This window comes from Cryptomeria japonica, chromosome 2 (assembly GCF_030272615.1).
Source record: "Cryptomeria japonica chromosome 2, Sugi_1.0, whole genome shotgun sequence".
In the NCBI taxonomy this organism is placed as follows: domain Eukaryota; kingdom Viridiplantae; phylum Streptophyta; class Pinopsida; order Cupressales; family Cupressaceae; genus Cryptomeria; species Cryptomeria japonica.
The window spans coordinates 117,795,872-117,818,686 of record NC_081406.1 but is presented as its reverse complement, the minus strand read 5'-3'; the positions used below and the strand labels follow the sequence as shown (position 1 = coordinate 117,818,686).

Below are 22,815 nucleotides of genomic sequence, written 5' to 3'. Positions count from 1 at the left end.
TATCTCCATGGAAGATGATCCAAAAAGCGCATTGTCATCGGTGCCCTACGATGTCCTACATATTGAAGATGTTAGGGTTTAAATGAATTGTCCCATCAAAGAATTGGGAAGCTCACACATGTTGAATATATACAACAATTAGCTGTTTGATAGGAGTTTGATGCTAAAACCAGAATTTCAAGGGTTAGAAGATAAGGGTTTTGTATAGTTTGTTAGGTTTTTTATGTTTTATGAACTCGAATGGATCTAATACATATTGAGAAGAATGCACAGTGAATTTATGTGGTTGAACAAGCCTCGCAAAATCATGAAGATTGTTATTCAAGTTGTGACAAGTCTATGTGCATCCAGATAGTTGCCATCTTTGAAGGCTGCAAAGAATGATATTGTGACAAATGCAACTGGATCAAAATTTGACAAACAGGCGATGACTATCAACGACATCTTGGAGAATGAAATCAGATTTGCCTCTATTGTAATCAGATACAAGATCTATTACTCCAACATGGAGAATTATGTTTCTAGTACATATGTTGCTTATAAAATGATGAGGGAAAACAAGAAGTATGACCTTTGTGAACTGCTCCAGAGTGAGCTTATAAAGAATTTGAAGAAGATCAAAGAAAATAAGAAACATCCTTTCAAGTATGGAACTCTACTTCTATGTTTGTTTTTCTACTTTATGAATGAGATTTCGGATGTTGGACAGGTGTAGTAGGAATTTGATAGACCAGTAGGTGTGTAGATTTGGGAATAATTATACAACTCCGGTGACTCCAAAGTCTAGAATGCAAACCTCTGGGGTTATTTCAAGAATTTCCAGTAGGAAATGCATGAGAGGGAAAGAATCCCTAAGTCCATAGTGAAAAAATATCAAGACACAATTTGTTTTATGGTCGATACCGATCAATGTTTGAGAAGCTGTGGAGCCCCAAAGGATATTGATTATGCCTATGGGATATTAGGTGGAAGAACAAATATTGGATATTTATGCACAACATACGCTGAGAAAACCAATTGATACCAAGGAGGAAAGATTTGGGACTTATGCAGAAAAGAGCCTAATGCTACATCAACAATTCAAGAAACTGATGATATAGAAAAAAGTTCAAAAAGAAATTAAGGCTCTTGTACAGAGCATGGGAATATCTAAGTAAGTAGTTCAGAAAGAAAGAAAGAAGAATATGCTCTCTGAGGAGAAGAATGTTAAGGTGGAGAAGAAGGCCAAATTGGAAGCATCTACACCTAAGCCAAGTCAACCAAGAAGTGTTTCTCCCTCCTCCCGTTCACCAAAACCTTCAAGCAAGCCTGCAAGAAAACCAAAATCTTCAGTCAAGCCATTTGATGGTGATGAGAAGAAGAAGAAGCCAATCAGATTTGTGATTGTAGATGATGAGGAAACTGAATCTGATGAAGTACTCAAGGAGGTTAAAGTGAAAGTGGCTAAGGCCACCGAGGTCACTAAGGAGAAACCATCTGGTGGAGTGAAATTTGGTAAGAAAACCATATCATCCGAAATTGATGATTTCATTAAGAAAGATAAATATACTATTGAACTTCCTATGAAATTAGATCAGACTGTGAATGAGGTTCTGAAGAATGGTAACTTGAAGCCATTATCAGACTGGTATGAAATTTTTGATGAGAACAGTAAAAGAACTTTAGAGGAAGAAATTGTAGAGTACTTGAATGTATATAGTAAATCTCTAATTGAACTAATGTCAATCATACCCAAGAACTTGTATGAAATTTTGGATGCTAGGAGACAAATGACAAATAAAGAAGATGAGAGATTGAAATAATATGTATTAGTTAATTTATTCTTTGTGATTTCTAAGGTGGAAATTGTAAGAATACTTAAATTAGCTAAGCATGAGTTCAGGAGTAAGACCAGAGAGAATAAAATCATGTTAAAAAAAACTAATTAAGTTGTAAAGGAAACAAAGAAAGTTTTGACAAAAGTGTTACTTTAAAATTAATATTAAATTTATCCAGCAAAAGGACAAGATGATACTCATCCAGAAGCACAAAACATGCCATCTCAGGAAATTGAGTAGACAAAGGATGATACTTCTTTTCCAAAAGTACTAAATGTGTTGGAAGATGTTAGAGTTGAAGATGCAGAAGATAAGGGTAAAGATGATGCAGGTGAAGCAGTCAAAGTAGATGAAGTTGAGAATCCTCAGGTAGACACTATAGGGAAGGGTGTAGAGAAAGTTCAGTTTGAGGTAAAGTAGGAAACCATTCCGAGAGCAAGAGACATTGCAAAGCCAATGAAGGGAAACCAAATAATTGATGATCTAGAATTTGTGCAAGGTCCCCTTAGCCTCGCCTCTCTATCCCCCATTCAGAAGCTTCAGTTAGCATAATTTTCTCAAGAAAAGGCCAATGGGAATCTTCTGAAGTCACACACTAAGGATAGTATGATCCTAACCCTGGCATCCAGTATTTGGAGAAATTAATGCCTTCATTTTAGAAGGATATTTCAGACACACCATCCGAGTATTTGAATAGTCAAATCAACTCTATGGATAGTCACTTTGAATCTCTTGAGAAATTTATTCAGGAGAAAGTGTGGAATGAGTTTAATACTAAGAGGCTCCAAATATTGAAGAAGATGATTGCCAAGGATAGAGTCACTTTAGATGCCTATGTAAAGAGTATGGCAAAAGAACCACTATCCAAATGTGGAAACTTATACAAATCATGCCTATCTTTGAAAAGGTTAATTGAGGACTTTGAGAAGAAGTATGAGGATCATGAGGATGAGCTAGCATGCATATCTCAGTTAGTTGATCCTCTATCAGATCCTCTAAGAATTCATGAAGATCAAGTGATATCATTGCCTGAGAAAATTAGAAGCTTGTGCCATAACCAGGATAGAATAACTGGAAGAGTTGGAGAACTTTGGAATTGCATTACTCCTAAGTTGGATGTTATGTTCAGTGCCTTCAAGGATACTAAATATGCTCTGGCTAACAGTGATTCGGAAGAGATAAAGACTCCAGAGGCACAATCCTACCTTTTTAGCAGCCTTATAACCATGTTGGAGAGTTTGAATAAGGGTTGGGATAGCCACTTGGGTACATTGAATAATTCTTATGTAGACATCTTCAAATTTTTGTATGTAAGGAATGTGTGTACATATGTAAATAGAATTTTTGGATTGAATTTTTTATTTCTGGGACCCTACCTTTGCCATTGATGTCAAATGGAGAGTGTAGAGGAGTGAAAAATGTTGATCTTAGGGGGAGTTGGTGATTTTTGGAGTCTGGTAATCAGTATTTTGGTTTTGGTCCTACAGTTAGTCTTTTTTCACTAAGTTTTGCCATCAATGCTAAAGGGGGAGATTGTTGGCAAGAGAGATTGCATTGTTGTTTAGATGTTGTCATTGATGGCAACTAGAGTTAGATATCCAATCTGCAGTTCATGATTCATTCATACAGGAAGAGAGACTAAGGTCTGATGAGGTCCGGTGAGATAAAATAGTGTATCTAATAATGTATAGTATTTTGGTTGGTAGATCATTTGTGTTGAATATTTTATGTTTTTAGATCTCATAGAAGCATAGTGGACATCTAATATGCCCTATTCCAGGTTTATGGCCTCTAATGTTGATATTTGAGTGAGTTGGAAGGTCCAGTAGAGAGGTTTTCAGGTAGAACAGTGTTCATTAGCAGTAACATGTGGAGATTTGTTATGCAGATTGTGTGGAGTAATATTGGTGATTTTTTGTGTGTTTGAGGATCTTAAGACGCGGATTGTTTTAGATCGTATTGAGCCAAATTGGTAACACGTTTCATTTGTGTGTTATGTGTTTTTGGGCCAATGGGAAGAAGACATAAATTGATGTTGTGGATATATAAGACCGATTGATTTGATAATTTTTGATATTGGTAGCTGTGTGGAAAGTTTGTATGAGCAATTTTGCACAGTTTCAAGTATGCAATTGAAAGATTTGAGCTTCGGAATATAGCAGAATACCAAAACAGAGCAGTGTAGTAGAGAAGAGTAAGACTATGCGATTTGTCCATAATCGAAACTATTTTTGGCATTTGTAGATGTTGTTTTCAATTCAAACATTCTAATTATTATCTGTAATCATTTTTAAGGGAGTGAGCCTTCTGGGGTTGTAGTACTTATTGTAATTTGAGCAGTGAGTTGTGTTGTTCTCAAATTCTGATTTCCTTGTCTTCTTTGCAAGAAAATTAAAAGCCTCTATTGCATGTGACGAGAACAAGAAGAAAATAGAAATCCAGAATAACATATAACAAGGTTCTTACAAAACCTTCTACACTTTAAGCTTATCTAAAGCTTAGGTGGGTATGCCTTTTGTGAATCCTTTCACAATTTTAATATAAGACCCACAGTAAACCAGTGCTAGAAATCTGTAAACCTTGTCACCTTAAAGATACTGAAACAAAGAAGAAAAACTTATATTCATTTTCAGTTTTGACCCCAAGAAAGATAGAAAGAACTCCATAACTGATATCAATGCCTTATCTGGGCTACAAAGTCACCCAAACCATACAAGAATTCAAAATCTGGACATTCACATACATCTCATCACTTTGGCTTTATCAACCTAATATATGTCTGACATATATATAAGTCTTTCCTTTATACTTGACCTAGTTATCAAATTCAAGCATAAAACAACTATTGATTCACTAACAGAGGGGTTTTACGTATATTTAATTCCTCTCCTTGAGAGAAAAACCTAAAACACATCTGTAAGCTTGCCTTGCAATCCCCATTCAATCAAATAACTCTAGATTATTTAAAAGAACACAGTAAATCAACAAATACACACAAGAAGACAACAGAGATATAGGCTCAAAATGATCTGATCTATATATTAACATCCATTTTCAAAAAGTAGACATAACTCGAGGTATTTTCTGAAAAACCAGAAAACCCTATATATATTTTGACAGAGTTTCTTTAAAAATTCTTGTGATAATTTTCTAATAGCCCTGGTATCCATTTATAAAGATATGGATGCAAACAAGCCTGAGACTTTCCTAGGAATAATTTTTTACAACCATAACTCCCTCTTGAAAGAGGTTACAAAACACCTTCATCCCTAACAGCTTTGAAGTTTGTTATACTATTGCAGCATCAGCTAACTGTTCTTGAACCTCCGCTTCTTGCACCGCATATTTGTCTTTCCATCCTTGAAATGTGTCATCATCAGGCCAAGAGTAACTAATAACTTTCATCTTTAATTTATTTAATCTCTTTCAGGTGCTTCGTAACTGCTTGACTTCAACCTCCAAAAAACCATAGTGTGACTTCATCTTTTCAATCTCTTCAATTGTTCGAATAAATAAAGATGTGTCATTTGAATTGATGGCATCATTTATCTATTGAGACAATTGATGGCCTAACTCATCAAGCCATACTTTCTCATCTTTTAACTCATTTGTGCTAACAAAACCTCTAGGAAATATTTCAAATTTCTAGCTAGCATATTCTTTTCTGTATAGGTTGGCCTTTCTCTCTAAACCAACTCTTCCTTCTACTAACCTAAACACACCTTTAACCAACTTACATATGGATTTAATATTGGCATCAGCTTCTGCCTCTTCATAAGATGAACACATCAGTTCCAAATCTACTTCCCTTGCCATCCACTTATTCAAAATTGGCTCCAAAGTAGCCTTGTCTTCCTTCAAATCAATCAACATGCTCAAAATTATTTTCATGTATATATGCACTATAGAAGCCCCTAACATGTCACCAAACTTCAAAATTGTGCCTCTGACCTTTTCCTTGTACTTACGTGCAAATAGGGCCTGAGCCTACTTCAACTTTTCCACTTCATCTTATATGATCTCAGTTGGCTATATGAATTCATTGTTGCAAAATCTACCAACCAAACAAGATGAAAAAACTCATTTTTATTGAATGTGCTGAGAGATAAATAAAAAAGATTTTGATGCATCTCTTTCTTCCTCTTCAAAGTTTTCATCAATTCTTGGCTCAGAGGACATGTCCATGAGACTAAAATATTCATGGTTTAGTCCAAACAAAATGCACAAACACCATTCTCTTCATCAAAGGCGCAATGTCGTTCATCAAGATTTAAATGAAAGAGTAGCAGAGCATGAAGAATTCTGGTTCCCTTGTACAACTGGTAGAAAATAAAAGAAAAAAAGGGTCTTAAATTGTTCAGGCATTTCCATACAAGAAGAAGTGACTACTATAAGGGAACAACATAGTGAGTACATCGATTCTAATTTATTTTATAGTTTCATTGTAATATAATTCTTCCTTTTATTTCATATGTTAAAAATATGTGATTGTAGCTTTGGACGATCAAGATAATACTCGAGGATGTCGATTGCCCTTTTTTATTGATCTAAACCAATCAACAGTAGATGATATGCAAATTGTAGATGGTAATTTTCTAACAATTTAATTTGTTGATTCATTAATTATAATATTGCTAAGTTTTTTATTTCTAACCTCTTTTCTATACTTAATCAAGCAACTAGTGGGTACATTTTTTGGAACTCAACCATCTTTAGCTATCGATATTTTTCAAATCAAATATTTCAACAAACCATTCCAAGTAATTAGAATGTCAATATTACCTATATTAATTGCATATTCCAATCTTACACAAGTAACATTTTTTCTATGTTGATTTATTGAATGTACACGTGAATACAATTTTAGATGATCAACAAAATAGTGGACATCATAGCTTACCATTTCATATTGATCTTAACCAAACACCAGAAATAACAGAGGAAATGCAAATTGGAGAAGGTAAAAAATTATGAAATACTTTTCTAACAAGTTTGAAGATTAAATTTATAAATTAATTTATAACTACAGTATGTAATGTACAGATTTTGATGACAATAGAATGGACGATCATGATCAATACTATTACAAATAATTTTCTACACTAATGGTTAGGGACGAAATATATTGTTTCAATGTGTAAATTTGACTACCTTCCACTTTAAAAATGAGAGCATGGAGGGAGTAGCTTCAAGATTCACAATACACACATCATTTGTATATTGTACTTTTGACTTTCATATTATGTATGTACATCATTTTTTTCTTTTATATAATTACAAGGGAGTAGAAATTGGTAGAGCATCTAAGAGTTTCAAGCAAACATAGCTTAACATCTCTAGTTCTTTTGTACATTTTTAAAGTAAATTTATAATGTATACTTTAATGATTATCTCACTCTCAATGTTATAATTAAGAAAACTTAATCATATTATTAACATGCTTCTGAATTTAAACTTTTATGACTAGAAATATATGGTAGTAAATTTTATTCAACCTTCTCCACATGTACATGGCTCAACCCTTATAACTTCATACCTGTTTATGCTTAGAAACTGTGATTCTAGCTAAGTACATGAATATGTGTTACCAAACATAGGTGTCGACATACTTTAATTTGGGTTATTATTGTTACCATTTAGTTATGTCTCTTAGTCAATTACATTACAAATTTATTGATTTATCATTGAAATGCAACCAAAAAAAAAATATTTCAAGTGTCTCATTCAATATGCTATTTTTTGTTTTAATGTTAATTTTCTTCTTATACATAATGAATAGTTAGTTTCATTTCACCTTGTGTATAATTTATAGTTATGACAAATTTTATAGTTATGCATGTTCTTAATTTCAACTTTTTTTGAAGAGGGTCTATAGCTCAATCATTATGCTACTTTAGGAATTAAAAGTGTAATATTGTTGCCATCCTCTTTGGTATTTTATTATAATTTTTGGCTTGATAGTTTGAGTAACTATTTTATTTATAAATTCATCTATTGAACCACATATTTGGAACTTTTTTTTCTTGAAGCAAAATGAAAAATGAGCTAAAACTTCTTTCTAGTGACTTAGATTCACTAATTTTTATATGTACACATAATTCCATAAAAAATAAAAAAGGTGTTTAGAACTATACAATCAATGTAAAAAGGTTGAGTAATCTCTTAACTATTATATTTTATTATTTATTATCATGTATCATAATAATAAATTTAGTGGACATGGAATGGAACCATATAACATAATCATTATTCAAAATGATTCATTAACATGATAATCCTTACTTTGTGCAGTTTATTCAAATGAAAAAATAATGTTTACATTGTAAAATAGATTATGGATATTAGTCTAGAAATTTATTAAAATGTTATTTTTTCTCTATGATTTATCAAAAAGAAGATTTAAAATTAAATAATTATGAATAAAAAAAATATTATATACAATAGATAAAGTCAATATATGGTAAAAAAAAAAATATTATAATGAATAATTATATTATTCATGTCAACTAAATATAATATTATATTAATTTTATTCATATTTTATAAATACAATAATATTTTAAAAATAAATAATATTAATTATAATATTATATTATTTTAATTTTATTTATTATATAAATTTAATCATTATAATTTATTAATATTATATTAATTTTATAAATGATTTATTTTATATTTTTATTCATTTTAATTAATCTTTTATACTTTAATATTTTAATTTCATTCATTTTTATTAAATATTTATGAAAATAAATAAAAAAGAAACGGGTCCCCCAACCTCGTAGGCCCTCAGGCCCCTCCCAAAATTCCTATGCGAACCCTTGCGCCCCCTTCCCCAAATCTCCCTTGCCCCCTTCCCCTAATCCCCTGCACTAGTGAAGGGGGCCTAAGGCCCTGAGAGGCTGCGGGACCCCTGCCCTCTTTTTTTTAATTTTTAAAAAACTTTAAAAAAATTCAGCCCCGGCTTCAGTCAAAAGTCAAAAGGAACAAAACGTGGGCATTGACAAAGTGTTGATCGAAATTTTTTTTCTCTCTCAAAGCATCGTACGAGACGGCAAGCGTGCAAATCAGAGAGCAAAAAGATGACAGAAGATTGCTACGGATCTGGCGCGATAGGCAGTGCCACATTTCATATTTCCATCCATTCGATGCAATTTCCGTGTTAGTGGAGTGATTTTCATAGATCCCAAACATAACTTATAATGATCAGCGACCTTCGACTGTACGTCAAACTAAACGTAAATTTCGCGCGAACTCAGATGTTTCTATTACAATGTGATAGGAAAGCGCGTGGAATTTAGTAAATCATTATTATAAGCGATTCAAGCGTTGAATTTTGACTTTAGCGAAATAAGGGGTGAGCCAAATTGGCGTATTGACTCCGACTTTTGAGGTCAGTATCGAAAGCCAAGTCAAATTGGCGTATTGACTACGGTATTTTTGTTATGGTTTCCTCACAACTAATCATTTTTCTGGCTTCTGGTCGTCCTCCTATGCTATTAAACTGTTGTTCATGTTCCTCTGTTCTAACTCATTTCTTCTCACTCTTGTAAGTAGATGAAAATGGAAGGACTGTCCCTTCATCGTTACCATTCTGAGCAAATCCTTTCTCTTGTCTTCACAATATTCATGTCATGCCTCGCTCCTTCATCTGCAGCTTGTCCAGGAATCTTTGAATGTGGGAATCAAACCTTCGAATATCCCTTCGGACCAAAGAGCAGCGGCTGTGGTGACCCTGCTCTTCAGCTTGACTGTGATCATCAACTGAATATGACTTCAATTAACATCAGTGGCTATCAATACTATCTGCTCGAACATTCTGGCCACCGGAAAGAGGGTCATGTCAATCATATGAGAATAGTTGATAGAAATATGTGGGGAGATGCTTGCAACCCGTCGACCAGTAACCGTACAATGGAATTCTGGTCTAGTCCTCAGTTTCGTATTTCTGACAAATACACAAATACTAGTCTATGGGGAGAGTGCGCAGAAGAAATCAAAGACTACATGCCCACTGAAGCATATGCTTTAGAATGTAACAAGAGTTGGTATTATTCAGACTCGAATTTGGGTACGTATTGTAAATCACTAGTGCATCTCCCTGTTAAAAATGTTGACAAAACTAATCTACAATCGCTTCAAAGGATAAAGCATGGGTTCAAAATAAAATGGAGTATCAGCAAAGGTTGTGAGCATTGCGAGTCAAACAAGGAGCTTTGCATTTACGACACCAGTAATTCGACAAAATTGAGTTGCAAATCGTGGAGCCCTGGTAAGAGTCGTAACTACCTGTCTATTTAATTGAGAGGTGAAGAAAAAGCGTCAAACTTTTATGTGTAAGGAAAAACTACTAGTAACTATCTCTGCCATTGTTTATAATTGAGCCCATGCAGGTGGGTCTGAGACTGCTAATAAAACTGCTATTGCTCTCGGTAAGCATCCCTTCCTCTTTAATCATGTTCACAATTTTTACTTCAAGGCTGAATATGCGTGGGAAATGGCTCAGTTTGTTCTGTCTCTTACAGTTATCTCCATCATTTGATAGACTATTCTTAAATATTGCCAAGTTTAGTATTAGTAAAGAATTTCGATTGATATAACGTAAATAATGAAAGGTTAAAATACTATTAATTACTTAACTTTTAAAAAGTGTGAAATCTAATTAGAATGTTAATACAGGTTGCTCCGTGGGAGGAGTCGCACTGATGGCAGCACTAGCGGTGCTTTGTATTTTGTATGTGAAGAGAAGAAAGCGGGCTCATATCCGAGGGCTTCGTGGTGATTACAGTAATTATATGAGAAGCGGCACGGATGTAGGTTACGGTCCAATGTATACGATAGGCAGTTTGTCCATATTTCCCTATCAAGAACTTCAGCAGGCGACAAATTTCTTTGACGAAAATAACTTACTTGGAGGTGGAGGGTTTGGCGTGGTCTACCTGGGTAACCTTGTGGATGGACGATCTGTAGCAGTGAAGAGGCTTTATCAGGAGAGCTCCAGAACACTTGAACAATTTATGAATGAGGTACAAATATTGTCATCCCTGTGTCATCCAAACCTCGTTCGTCTCTATGGCTGTACGTGCCTGCAGAGTCCAATGCTACTGCTTGTTTACGAGTTTGTGCCAAATGGGACCTTGTCTGATCACCTTCATGGGAGCCGAAGAACCCTCACAGGCTTGCCTTGGGCAACTCGCTTAAACATCGCCATAGAAACTGCTCAGGCCTTAGCGTATCTCCACAGCATCCATCCGCCCATAATTCACAGAGATGTGAAATCTAGTAACATTCTTCTCGATGAACATTTCAGAGCAAAAGTTGCAGATTTTGGGCTTTCTAGATTGGTGCCCGTGAATGTTTCACACATCACAACTTCTCCACAAGGAACAGCCGGGTATGTTGACCCAGTGTACCATGAATGCTTCCAGCTCACCGAGAAGTCTGATGTATACAGCTTAGGAGTAGTTCTGGTGGAGATCATTTCTGCCAAAGTAGCAGTGGATATTATGCGAAATAGAAACGAAATCAGCCTTGCTAAGATGGCCACAGACAAGATCAGAAGAGGTGTGTTGGATGAATTGGTCGATCCAGATTTGAAGATGGGAAGAAATCACGAGGTGAAGGTCACTGTTGCTGCAGTTGCCGACTTGGCCTTCGAGTTGCTTGCAATAGAAAGGGACTTTAGACCAACCATGAAAGAAGTTGTTGCCCGTCTCACAGAAATCAAGAAGATGCTGCGGGAAAGCACAGAATCTTCCAACTCGACAAGCAGCACGTCAATATCTTCGGTAACTTCGGTGCAGGAAAACTGGCGCGGTGTGGCTCCGGATTAGAGTGCATTTCTGATTTCGTTTTACAAATTTTGTATATAGTATTAGTTTTATGGTTTAAAGTATAAATTTATAGTTATAAATTAATATTGTGTAATTTTTTCTGACTAGAAATTTAAATAATTTTTAATTATTGATGGATATTCAAAAATTACTTTAATGGTTGAAAATAAATAATTTAATATAAGTATATTTAATAAAGTATGTTTGAATCTTTGTAATATAATTTTGTATGGTTACTTATATTTTTAAAATTATAATATTTTTTATGAGGATGAATAATGAAAAATCATTAAAAAGCATGTTCAAATTTGAAGAAAGTTCTAGTCATATATTCAAAACTTGAATTTTAGATCAATAATGATGTAGTAATTTTTGGAAGAGGAAATAAATCATTAATTTATTTCTTATAGATATCTCATAAAATATATTGTGATTCAAATTACTACTTGTATCAATATTAGCAAATCTTTTCAATCTAATTAGTGTTAATAAGAAATTTCAAAAATCACATTTCATAATTTAATCAAGAATGGATTTTACTAAGAGCCTTATTTTCAAGTTTTACATACTCAATGTATAAATTTGACAAAGTGTGATTTTAAAAGTACAAAATTTTGAAAGAGAAGAGTAGTTAACGATGAAGTTCCTTATAAAAAGTCAACATAAGAGCTTATTACATTATTAAATAGGAAAAGTGGTGAAGAGAATTTAAAGGTGAAGTTAAAAAATGTGGGGGACAAGTAGATGCCTTTTGAAGTAAAATAAAGAGTATTTTTGTTGTATTTAATAAATTCATTTGTACTTTCATTAATATAAAGTTAAAATAAATCTATATAAAAAAATTGTTAGAGATATGAAAATTGAAGTTGTTTTATTTATTTAAATTTTTCACACATAAAAATATGAGAGATGTGATAGATTTGATATTTATTTTAAGAATTATTTAATTTTATCTATTTTTCTAAGAGATAATTTATTTCATTTTACAGGTAATTTATTTTATCATATTAATTTTTTGTCACTAGCACAAGAATTTTCAATCTAGTTCGAATCTAGTGAGGTCACAAATGAGAGACCTCGTCCTTAGAATGAATTCACAACAACATCACAAATAATATAATCCTATGAGTTCAATAGCTAAACATGCACAAAATCATCAATCACATCAACCCAATAAGGGTTTTGAGCATTAAGTCACTGACATGAATGCCAACAACATCAATGCAGAGGCTCAATATGGCTTGCGATGGTAAGAAAGAAAGATAGCACTATGGTTTTAGGAGGAGGAGAGGTCACATGAGATGATGATGAAGGCCATGGAAACGAGATGGATGATAGTGATAACCATGGAGTCACCTTTTATTGAGTTCGTGGTGTGGCCCTCTCGTGGGCCATTTTGGTTTTAGGGTGTTTGGGCATGTTTCCTGCTGCGTGGTGTCCTATACTAGGTCAAAGGTAGATTATTTCTAGTGTTGTCACTGACTATGTGACGATCGTGTGCCTTCATACTAATAGTTTTCTTCTCCTAGTGTTATTTGTGGGTCATTTTTGCTTCTTTTATGAAATTCACCACAAGTTGGAGCATGTGGGCCTCGTTTGTTGTCTATTGGGTTCTCTATAGGTTGTCCTACTATGCAGATATTAATGGTCCTCACAATTTTTTAATGGGTAGAAGGCCCCTTCTTGGAATTTCCTTATGGTCATGTGTGCTAAGGTTTGTGGCAGTAAATGCTTGGAGTGTGTATTTAGTTCTACTACTAGGTAGATTTTTTTAGTGCGACAATGGTGGTCTTGGGGTATTTTAGGGACCTTCCTTTTTGGTAGGAGTAGGGGTATGTGATGTGAGGGCTTCCCATCTAGTCCTGTTTTTTTCCCACCCTGTGGTGTTGCAAGTTGGGTGTGAGGGTGCTCTTGCATTTTCATTAAGGCATCAAAGGTTGCTTGGTATTTTGGCCTTTAGTGTGCCTTTTCTGATCCTCTCCCAAAGGATTTGTTCCTTGTCTCTATTTGGGTTCTCAAGGGGAGACGCCTTTTCTGTGGATGGGTCCCTGTGGAGGTTTCGATGTTGTATTGAGATCCCTTGCTCTATACTTTTGTTCCTATAGAGGCATGCTTCATTACATAGCTAGGTAGTTTCCATTATTGTTGTGGATGTTTTGATATTGGTGGGCTTGTCTCCCCCTCTATGTGACTATTTTTAGAGATTTTATCCTTATGGGTATGGGTTCTAGGAGTTTTGTTTTCTCTACTCTTTCCAGTGGCCCTATGGATGTAGGCCTAGGAGGCGCACTGTTCATGAAGGCTTTTATTGGTGATGGGTGTTTGTGGGGTTTATCATTTCTCTTTCTAATGTTGACAACATTCTTAACAAAGGTAGACTTTCACTGGCAGTGTTGGGTGGGCTTTGGAAGTGCATTGTACATTGGTTACCTCAAAGGTATTTAACCAAAGAAGGCTCTGTTATTCACCCTACCCTATCAGTCATCTGGTTTTCCCTTCTAAGGATACACCCTTAGGTCCTCCTATTTCGACAATGGGATTTTCTACCAATCAAAGGTTCAAATATTCCTTTCAAAACCCTTCGAGTTTTCTTTTTCTAGTCCATTGAATGGTAACTTTATTTAATAATATTTTGGAATGGCTAGGTGCTTCTTCTATCACAAGCTTTTTGGATGTCTCCATATTATTGTGGTTTGCTTCTTTGACTCGGATTCAAGGTGGACCTATAGGTAAAAGGTATGGGAAGCCTTTCAAAATCCATTATTGATGGATTGTTCCCTTGGTTGTAGTAGCTCCAATGCAAGGGGGATTTACAAGATATGGTTTGAGATTAAATCCTAAACCCCTCTATTCAGATTATGTAATTTGTGGATTTGGGCCCTTATCCCTATTGGTTTTCTGCTCTAGTCAAAATCCTCATTTCAAAAAAAGTTCTATCCATTTTATATTTTTGTGAATTTGGTGGTCTCACTAGTTGTGAGTTCCTCCCTTTTGTGTACCTCCATGATGGTTTTATAATGGTTTAGGCCGATCCTAGTTTTATCTATTCAAAACATGAAGGTTCAAAATTGTAAGCTTAATGGATCAATGAGGACACAATGCTCCCCATCAAAATGTCCTAGTGGAGTTTTGAACTTAAGTGGCTATAAAAATAATGTTATGATTAATAATCAAACATCTCATGAATTATTTACTATAATTCTACATTTAATTTGCTACATATTTTATTTTATTTGAATTTATGGTCTTTGAATTTAAGAAAAATAAATGCTCATTCTAATGGCTTTTATTTAAATTGTTTTTCACACTCACAACATGATGTTATGGATATCTTTTAGATTATCTATGACTAAATTTGTATTCAAATATTGAAAATTTAATGAGTAGATATGCATAGTTGTATTACTACACGTGTTTGAATTTTCTTTTAATTTGATGCTAGACAAGTGTCATATATGAAGAAACCTAAAAGGGTAAGTCTCTACTTAAAACTTACCTTTCAATAGATGGCCCAAAAATGTGCCTTGGCCAAATATTATTGATATTTTACTAAATTATTTTTATTTGATCGATTATTATCTTACTTTACGTCATATCATGATATTGTTATATTAGCATTTAGAATGTATATATATCACCTTGCACTAGATTTTATCACTCTTAATAGTTTTAGATTTCTAGGACCCTTATGTAGGGTCAAATAATCTTCATTAGAAGGATTATGAGGAATCGTAGTCCTTTGAGGTTGGGTGGTAAAGCACTTTGGAAATGTTCTCATCCATGGTGTTGTTGTACAGAGGTCACAAGCTAGGAGTATATTTTAATATCATCTTTAGTTATATACTTTATGTACACATTGTATTATACCTAATGGTCTTGTATAAAAGAAATAGTTTCTATATCTTTTGCCTAATCTTTGGGCTTATGTACTCAGACATTATGTTGTAATCTAGTTACATGTATTAATAATTATATTTTGAGCATGTTGGATTTATTAACAATTAATTATATGTTTTTGTATTTTGTGTCAATTTAATATTGTGGAGGACCTTACAACAATTTATTTTCATTGAGTTTTACACAAAAATATTTGAATTTTGTACAAATTTAAGATAAATTATTTGAGTATTGATTCCAAGGAAGCTAATGGTTGAAGCCACAATTAATTTGAAAGCTTATATTTTATTGCACATATGGACTAAACTTATAAGAAACAAATTATCTTTCCCATTTTAGGTAAAGTTAAGAACTTGAAGTCATTTAATATTGGTCCCATGGGTTTTTCATGTGAATAGGGCATTGTACCATTATTTTGGTCAACACCATACATCATTTTTCTTTATAGAATATGGTAGATTAAATATTGATAAACAATGGAGGAGGGGATCAAATTAAAGATCAAGGACTCAAAGTTCTAAGACTCTTGGCATGCACTTGTGATTGTAATCAAGTACCAATTATAATGCATACAATCTATTCTCATTTTTCAAAGAATTAATATATTATGTGTTATTTCTTCTATTAGTATATTTACTACTTGAATTACTAGTATTTCATTAGACCATCTCTCCATGGCTACATTAATTCATATCAAAACATAGTTTCTAAGTCATTCTTAGGGTGAGTTGTGAACCTTGTAACAAAATTATAATGTGTGTTTTATTACTATCAATCCATAAGAGAAATGGATCACAAAAGAATAGATGACAAAAATTAAATGGCATAATGTGATAATGAATTGGCTAACATGGTGAGAGATGGGGAAGTGTTGTGACCAAATAACACATCGCCTCATTTTTATGGGGACCCCTCTTTTTTTAGCTTAGTTGTTGTAAATACTTGTGTCTTAGTTTAGTATAGCTTAATTTGTGTCTTATAAAATTTTTAAAAATTAAAATTAAAAATTAAAAAAATAAATAAAAAATAAAAAACTAGAAAAAAATTAAAAATTTTCAAAAATACAAAAAACTCAAAATTTAAAACTTTTGAAACATTGAAAATTTTGACTAAGGCATGGACATATGTCGCGCATTTCTTTTACATACGTCGTGCATTGCTTGCATTGCTTTTACATACATTGTGTGTAGCTTTTATATACGTCGCATGTTGCTTTTACATACATTGCACGTTGCTTTTGCATATGTCATGTGTTGCTTCTGTTTCTTTTACATACATCGTGCGTTGCTTTTACATACGTCACGTGTTGCAGCCATGCAGCTATGTCGTGATCCTGTTGCACAACGATGTCTCATTACCGCCACGCAACAATGTCACGTTGCTGCCGCATAATGATGTCGCGATGTTGTCACACAATGATGTCATTTTGTCATCACACAACAATGTCATAATGTTGCCACATAGCGATATCGCAATGCTGCCACACGACGATGTCGCACTGCACTCACCATGCTTAATTGTCACGCATTGCCTTTGCGCATCGCTGTCATGTGCTTGTCATGCGTTTCTCTCGCACTTATCATGTATTTTTACATGCGCATTGCTATCATGTGCTTGTCATGCGTTTCTCTCGCAATTATCATGTATTTTTAAATACGCTTCACGAAGACTTTGCACCTGCGCAATAGCGTTGTGCTTGTCATGTCTCACACGCATCACACATTAACACATTGAAGTATTAATTAATGAAGAGGTCTAGTAGCGAAAAAAAGAATGGAGGAACAAGGAAAGTGTGTCACACGATAAGGTTGTCAAAATTCAACGCATCGCGAACATTTTACAAGTGGCGCCACCACGCTTGCATTGTGCAATCTTCGCGTCGTGTTCAACATATTGACTTTATCAGGAGAGCTTGATAACACTCGACAAGCAAGAAGCATGTCAATATATTTTGTAACTTCAATGCAGGAAAATTGGTGCGGTGTGGCTCCGGATTAGAGTGCATTTCTGACTTCATTTTACAAATTCTGTATATAGTATTAGTTTTATGGTTTAAAGTATAAATTTATAGTTATATATTAATTTTCTGTAATTTTTTCTCATAATTTAATATGTGTATCTTTAATAATGTATGTTTGAATCTTTATAATATAATTTTGTATGGTTTCTTATTTTTTAAATTATGATATTTTTTATGAAGATGAATAATGAAAATTCATTAAAAAGCATGTTCAAATTTGAAGTAAGTTTTAGTCATATAGCTAAAAATTGAACTTTAGATCAATAAGGATGTAGTAATTTTTGGAAGAGAAAATAAATCTTTAATTTATCTTTTAGAGATATCTATAGTCTCATAAAATATATTATGATTCAAATTACCATTTTTATCAATATTAGCAAACTTTTTCAAGCTAATAAATACTAATAAGAAATTACAAAACTCACATCTCATAAGTTAATCAAGATTGGATTTTACTAAGAGCCCTATTTTCAATTTTTACATACTAAATGGTTTATAAATTTGACAAAGTGTAATTTTAAAAGTATAAAATTTTGAAAGAGGAGTAGTTAATGATGAAGTTTCTTATAACAAGTCGATAAAAGAGCTTATTACATTCTTAAATAGGAAAAGTGGTGAAGAGAATTTAAAGGTGAAGTTAAAAAATGTGGGGGACAAGTAGATGCCTTTTGAAGTATAATAAAGAGTATTTTTGTACTGTTTTATAAATTCATTTCTCCTTTAATTAATATAAATTTTAAATATATTTATATAGAAAATTGTTAGACATGAAAATTTAAGTTATTTTATTTATTTAAGTTTTATACACATAAAAAATGAGAGATGTGATAGGTTTCAATATCTATTTTAAGAATTATTTTATTTTATCTATTTTTCTAAGAGATAATTTTATTTCACTTTAGAGGTAATTAATTTTATCATTTTAAATTTTTGGCAGTAGCACAAGAATTTTTAGTCTAGTTCGAATCTAGTGAGGTCCCAAATGAGAGACCTCATCCTCAACATGAATTCACAACATTAGCATGAATAATATAATCTTATGAGTTCAATAGCTAAACATGAGCACAAGATCAACAGGAACATCAAACCAACAGGGGTTTGGAGCATTAAGTCGCTAACATGAATACCGAAAACATCAACACAAAGGCTCAAAATGGCTTGCGATAGTGAGCAAGAAGGGTAGCACTAGGGTTTTGGGAGGAGGAGAAGTTGTAGTGGATGAGGATGAAGGCTATGGCAACATGATGGATGATAGTGATAGCAATGGAGTTCTTTTTTTCTAGTCTATGGTGTTCCCCTCTTGTGGACCATTTTGGTTTTGGGGTGTTTTGGCATGTCTCCTTCCATGTGGTGTCCTATACGAGGTCAAAGGTAGACTATTTCTAGTGTCGTTGTTGACTATGTGATGACCATGTGCCTTCATACTAATAGTTTTATTCTCTTGGTGTTATTTGTGGGTCATTTTTGTTTCTTTTATCAAATTCACAACAAATTGGAGCATGTGGGGCTTGTTTGTTGTCTATTGGGTTCTCTATGGTTGTCTTGGCATGTGGACATTCATGGTTCTCAAAAAAAATTTATGGGGAGAAGGCCCTTTCTTGGAATTTTCTTATGGTCATGTGTGCTAAGATTTGTGGCAGTAAATGCCTAGAGTGTGTCTTTATTTCTATTACTAGTTAGTTTTTTTTAGTGCAACAATGGTGGTCTTGGGGTGTTTTAGGGACTTGCCTTTTTGATAGGAGTAGGGGTATGTGATTTGTGGGCTTCCCCTCTGGTCCAGTTTTTTTCCCACCCTCTAGTGTTTCAAGTTGGGTAGGAGGGTGCTCTTACATTTTTGTTGAGGCAGCCACGATTACTTGGTATTCTAGCCTTTGGTGTGCCTTTTCTCATCCTCTCCCAAATCCTTTTTTCCTTGTCTCTTCTTGGGTTCTCAAGGGGAGATCTCTTGTTTGTAGATGCGTCCCTATGGAGATTATGGTTTTGTGTTGAGATCCCTTTCTCTATATCTTTACTCCTATAGGAGCATGCTTCATTACATATCTAGGCAGTTTCCTTTGTTGTTTGTGGATATCTTGAGATTGTTGGGCTTGTCTCCCCCTGTATGTGACTATTTTTAGATCTTTTTTCCTTGTGGGTATGGGTTCTAGGAGTGTTGTTTTCTCTACTCTTTCCAGTGGCCGTATGGATGTAACCGTAGGAGGTGCATTGCTCATGAAGGTTTTAATTGGTGATGGGTGTTTATAAGGTTTGACAATGCTCTTTCTAAGGTTGACAATATTCTTATCAAAGCTAGACTTTCACTTATAGTGGTGGGTGGGATTTGGAAGTGTGTTGTACATTGGTTACCCTATGTGCATTTAACCAAAGAAGGCTCTAATTCCATTGTGTATGTTCTTGCTATGGACTTTGGCTTTCATTAATAGATGTTGTCACTTTCATGGGGCTCTATTATTCTGCCTACCCTATCAATTATCTGGTGTGCCCTTCTAAGGAAACACCCTTGGGTCCTCCTATTTGGAGCATGGGGTTTTCTACCAAGAAAAGGTTCAAAGATTCCTTTCAAAACCCTTCGAGTTTTTTTGTACTAGTCCATTCAATGGTAACTTTATGTAATGATATTTTGGAATGGCTAGGTGCTTCTTCTACCATAAGCTTTCTAAGTGTCTCCATATTGTTGTAGTTTCATTCCTTTACTAAGATTCAAGGTGGACCTATAGGTAAAATGTAATGGGAAGCCTTTCAAAATCCATTATTTATGGACTATCCCCTTGGTTGTAGCGGCTCCAATGCAAGGGGGTTTACAAGAAGATGGTTTGGGATTAATTCCTAAACCCCTCTTTTCTAATTATGTAATTTGTGGCTTTGGGACATTACTCCTATTGGTTTGTTTCTCTAGTCAAAAGCCTCATTTCAAAAATTGTTCTATCCATTTTTATTTTTTGTGAATTTGGTGGTCTCACTACTGTTGAGTTTCTTCATTTTGTGCACCTTCAATGTGGTTTTGTAATGGTTTAGGTCAATCCTACTTTTATCTAATCAGAATATGAAGGTTCACAATTGTAAGCTTAATGGATCAATGAGGACACACTGCTCCTCATCAAAATGGCCTAGTGGATTTTTGAACTTAAGTGGCTATAACAATAATGCCATGATTAATAATTAGACTACCTTATGAATGATTTACTATAATGCTATATTTAATTTTCTTCATATTTTATTTTATTTAAATTTATGGTCTTTGTATTTAAGAAAAATAAATGTTCATTCTAAATGGATTTTATTTAAATTATTTTTCATGCTCATTACATGATGTTATGGATATCTTTTAATCACCTATGACTAGATTTGTATTCAAATATTAAAAAGTTAACAAGTAGGTATGCATAGTTGTATTAATACATGTCTTTGAATTTTTCTTTTAATTTGATGCTAGACAAGTGTCATATATGAAGCAACCTAAAAGGGTAAGTTTCTACTTGAAACTTACCTATCAATAGATGGCCCAAAAATGTGCCTTGGCGAAGTCTTATTAATATTTTAGTAAATTATTTTTATGTGATCGCTTATTATCTTACTGTACGTCTTATCATGATATTGTTATATTTGCATTTATAATGTATATTTATCATGTTGCACCATATTTATTCACTCCTATTAGTTTTATATTTATAGCATCCTCATGCAGGGTCAAGTAACCTTCATTAGATGGATTATGATGAATCGTGGTGCTTTGAGGTTGGGTGGTAAAGAAATATGGTAATATTCTGATACACGATGTTCTTGTATAGAGGTCACAAGTAAGGAGTACCTGTCAAGATCATCCTTAGTTCTATACTTTATGTACACATTGTATTTGACCTAATGGTCTCCTATAAAAGAAATAGTTTCCATATGTTTTGTCTAATCTTTGGGCTTATGTATTCAAATATTATGTCGTAATCTAATAATATGTATTAATAATTATATTTTGAGCTTGTCAGATTTATTAACATTTAATTATGTGTATTTTGTGCTAATTTAATATTGTGGAGGACCTTACGACAATTTATTTTCATTGAGTTTTACACCAAAATATTTGAACTTTGTACCAATATAAGATAACTTATTTGAGTATTGGTTCCAAGGAAGCTACTGGTTGAAGCCACATTAAATTGATATCTTATACTTTATTGCACTTAAGTATGGAGTAAACTTATAAGAAACAAATTATCTTTCCCATTTTAGGTAAAGTTACAAAGTTGAAGTCATTTAATATTGGTCCCATGAGCTTTAATTCATGTGCATATGGCATTGAACCATGTTTTTTGGTCAACACCATCTACATCATTTTTCTTTATAGAACATGGTAGTTCAAATATTGATATACAATGGAGGAGGGGATCAAATTAAAGATCAAGGATTCAAATTTTTTAGACTCTTTGCATGCACTTGTGATTGTAATCAAGTACCAATTATAATGCATACATTTTATTCGTCTACACCATATTTTTAGTCTTATTTTTCAAAGAACTAATATATGATGTGTTATTTCTTCGATTAGTATATTTACTACATGAATTACTAGTATTTCATTAGACCATCTCTCCATGACTACATTAATTCATATCAAAACCTAGTTTCTAGGTCATTGTTAGGGTGAGTTGTGAACCCTATAACAAAATTATAATGTGTGTTGTATTACTAGCGATCCATAAGAGAAATGGATCACAAAAAAATACATGATAGAAATTAAATGGCAGTGATAATGAATTAGCTAACATGGTGAGAGATGGGGAAGCAAAGCTTGACACCATTAAGATTGTGCATAGGCGGGGAACAATTATGGTTGATAGGTGGGGAACAATTATGGTTGAAGATGTAAATTTAAAATTTTAATTCTAAGAGTTGAGGATTTGATTTTATGTTAAGGAATCAAATTCGGTTAATTTTTTTTTTCACATTACCAAACTAAATAAATAAATAGATAGATTAAATATTAGAACTAATCTCTAAATATACATGTAAATGAAATTAGATCATGTTAATAGAGTATACCATTTTTTTATATCAAAATATATCATTTAATACTTAATCATCAAATAATAAATAATTTGATTTGAAATCAATTAAAAGTACTTCCATAATATTCAACATTACAAATATTCAACATTACATTATTATAATTTAATTAAAACATTTATAAGATATTTAATATGAATAATTAATACGAATTTTATTTGTCTTTTCTATGTAATTTACTTGGTAGTGT

At 33.2% G+C, this 22,815-nt stretch overlaps 2 protein-coding genes across 2 annotated transcripts; both read left to right on the top strand.

Annotated features, from left to right (window-relative positions):
• Positions 1–9,366: 9,366 nt before the first annotated feature.
• LOC131053168 (LEAF RUST 10 DISEASE-RESISTANCE LOCUS RECEPTOR-LIKE PROTEIN KINASE-like 1.4) lies at positions 9,367–10,526 on the top strand. The gene has a single exon (XM_059216878.1). The coding sequence runs from the start codon at positions 9,375–9,377 to the stop codon at positions 10,116–10,118; it is 744 nt and encodes a 247-aa protein (XP_059072861.1). The 5' UTR covers positions 9,367–9,374; the 3' UTR covers positions 10,119–10,526.
• On the top strand, positions 10,190–11,661 carry LOC131049876 (LEAF RUST 10 DISEASE-RESISTANCE LOCUS RECEPTOR-LIKE PROTEIN KINASE-like 1.2). Its single transcript, XM_057983958.2, has 2 exons — positions 10,190–10,249; positions 10,497–11,661. Exon 2 carries the CDS (start codon positions 10,523–10,525, stop codon positions 11,648–11,650), a length of 1,128 nt encoding a protein of 375 aa, XP_057839941.2. The 5' UTR covers positions 10,190–10,249; positions 10,497–10,522; the 3' UTR covers positions 11,651–11,661.
• Positions 11,662–22,815: the final 11,154 nt, after the last annotated feature.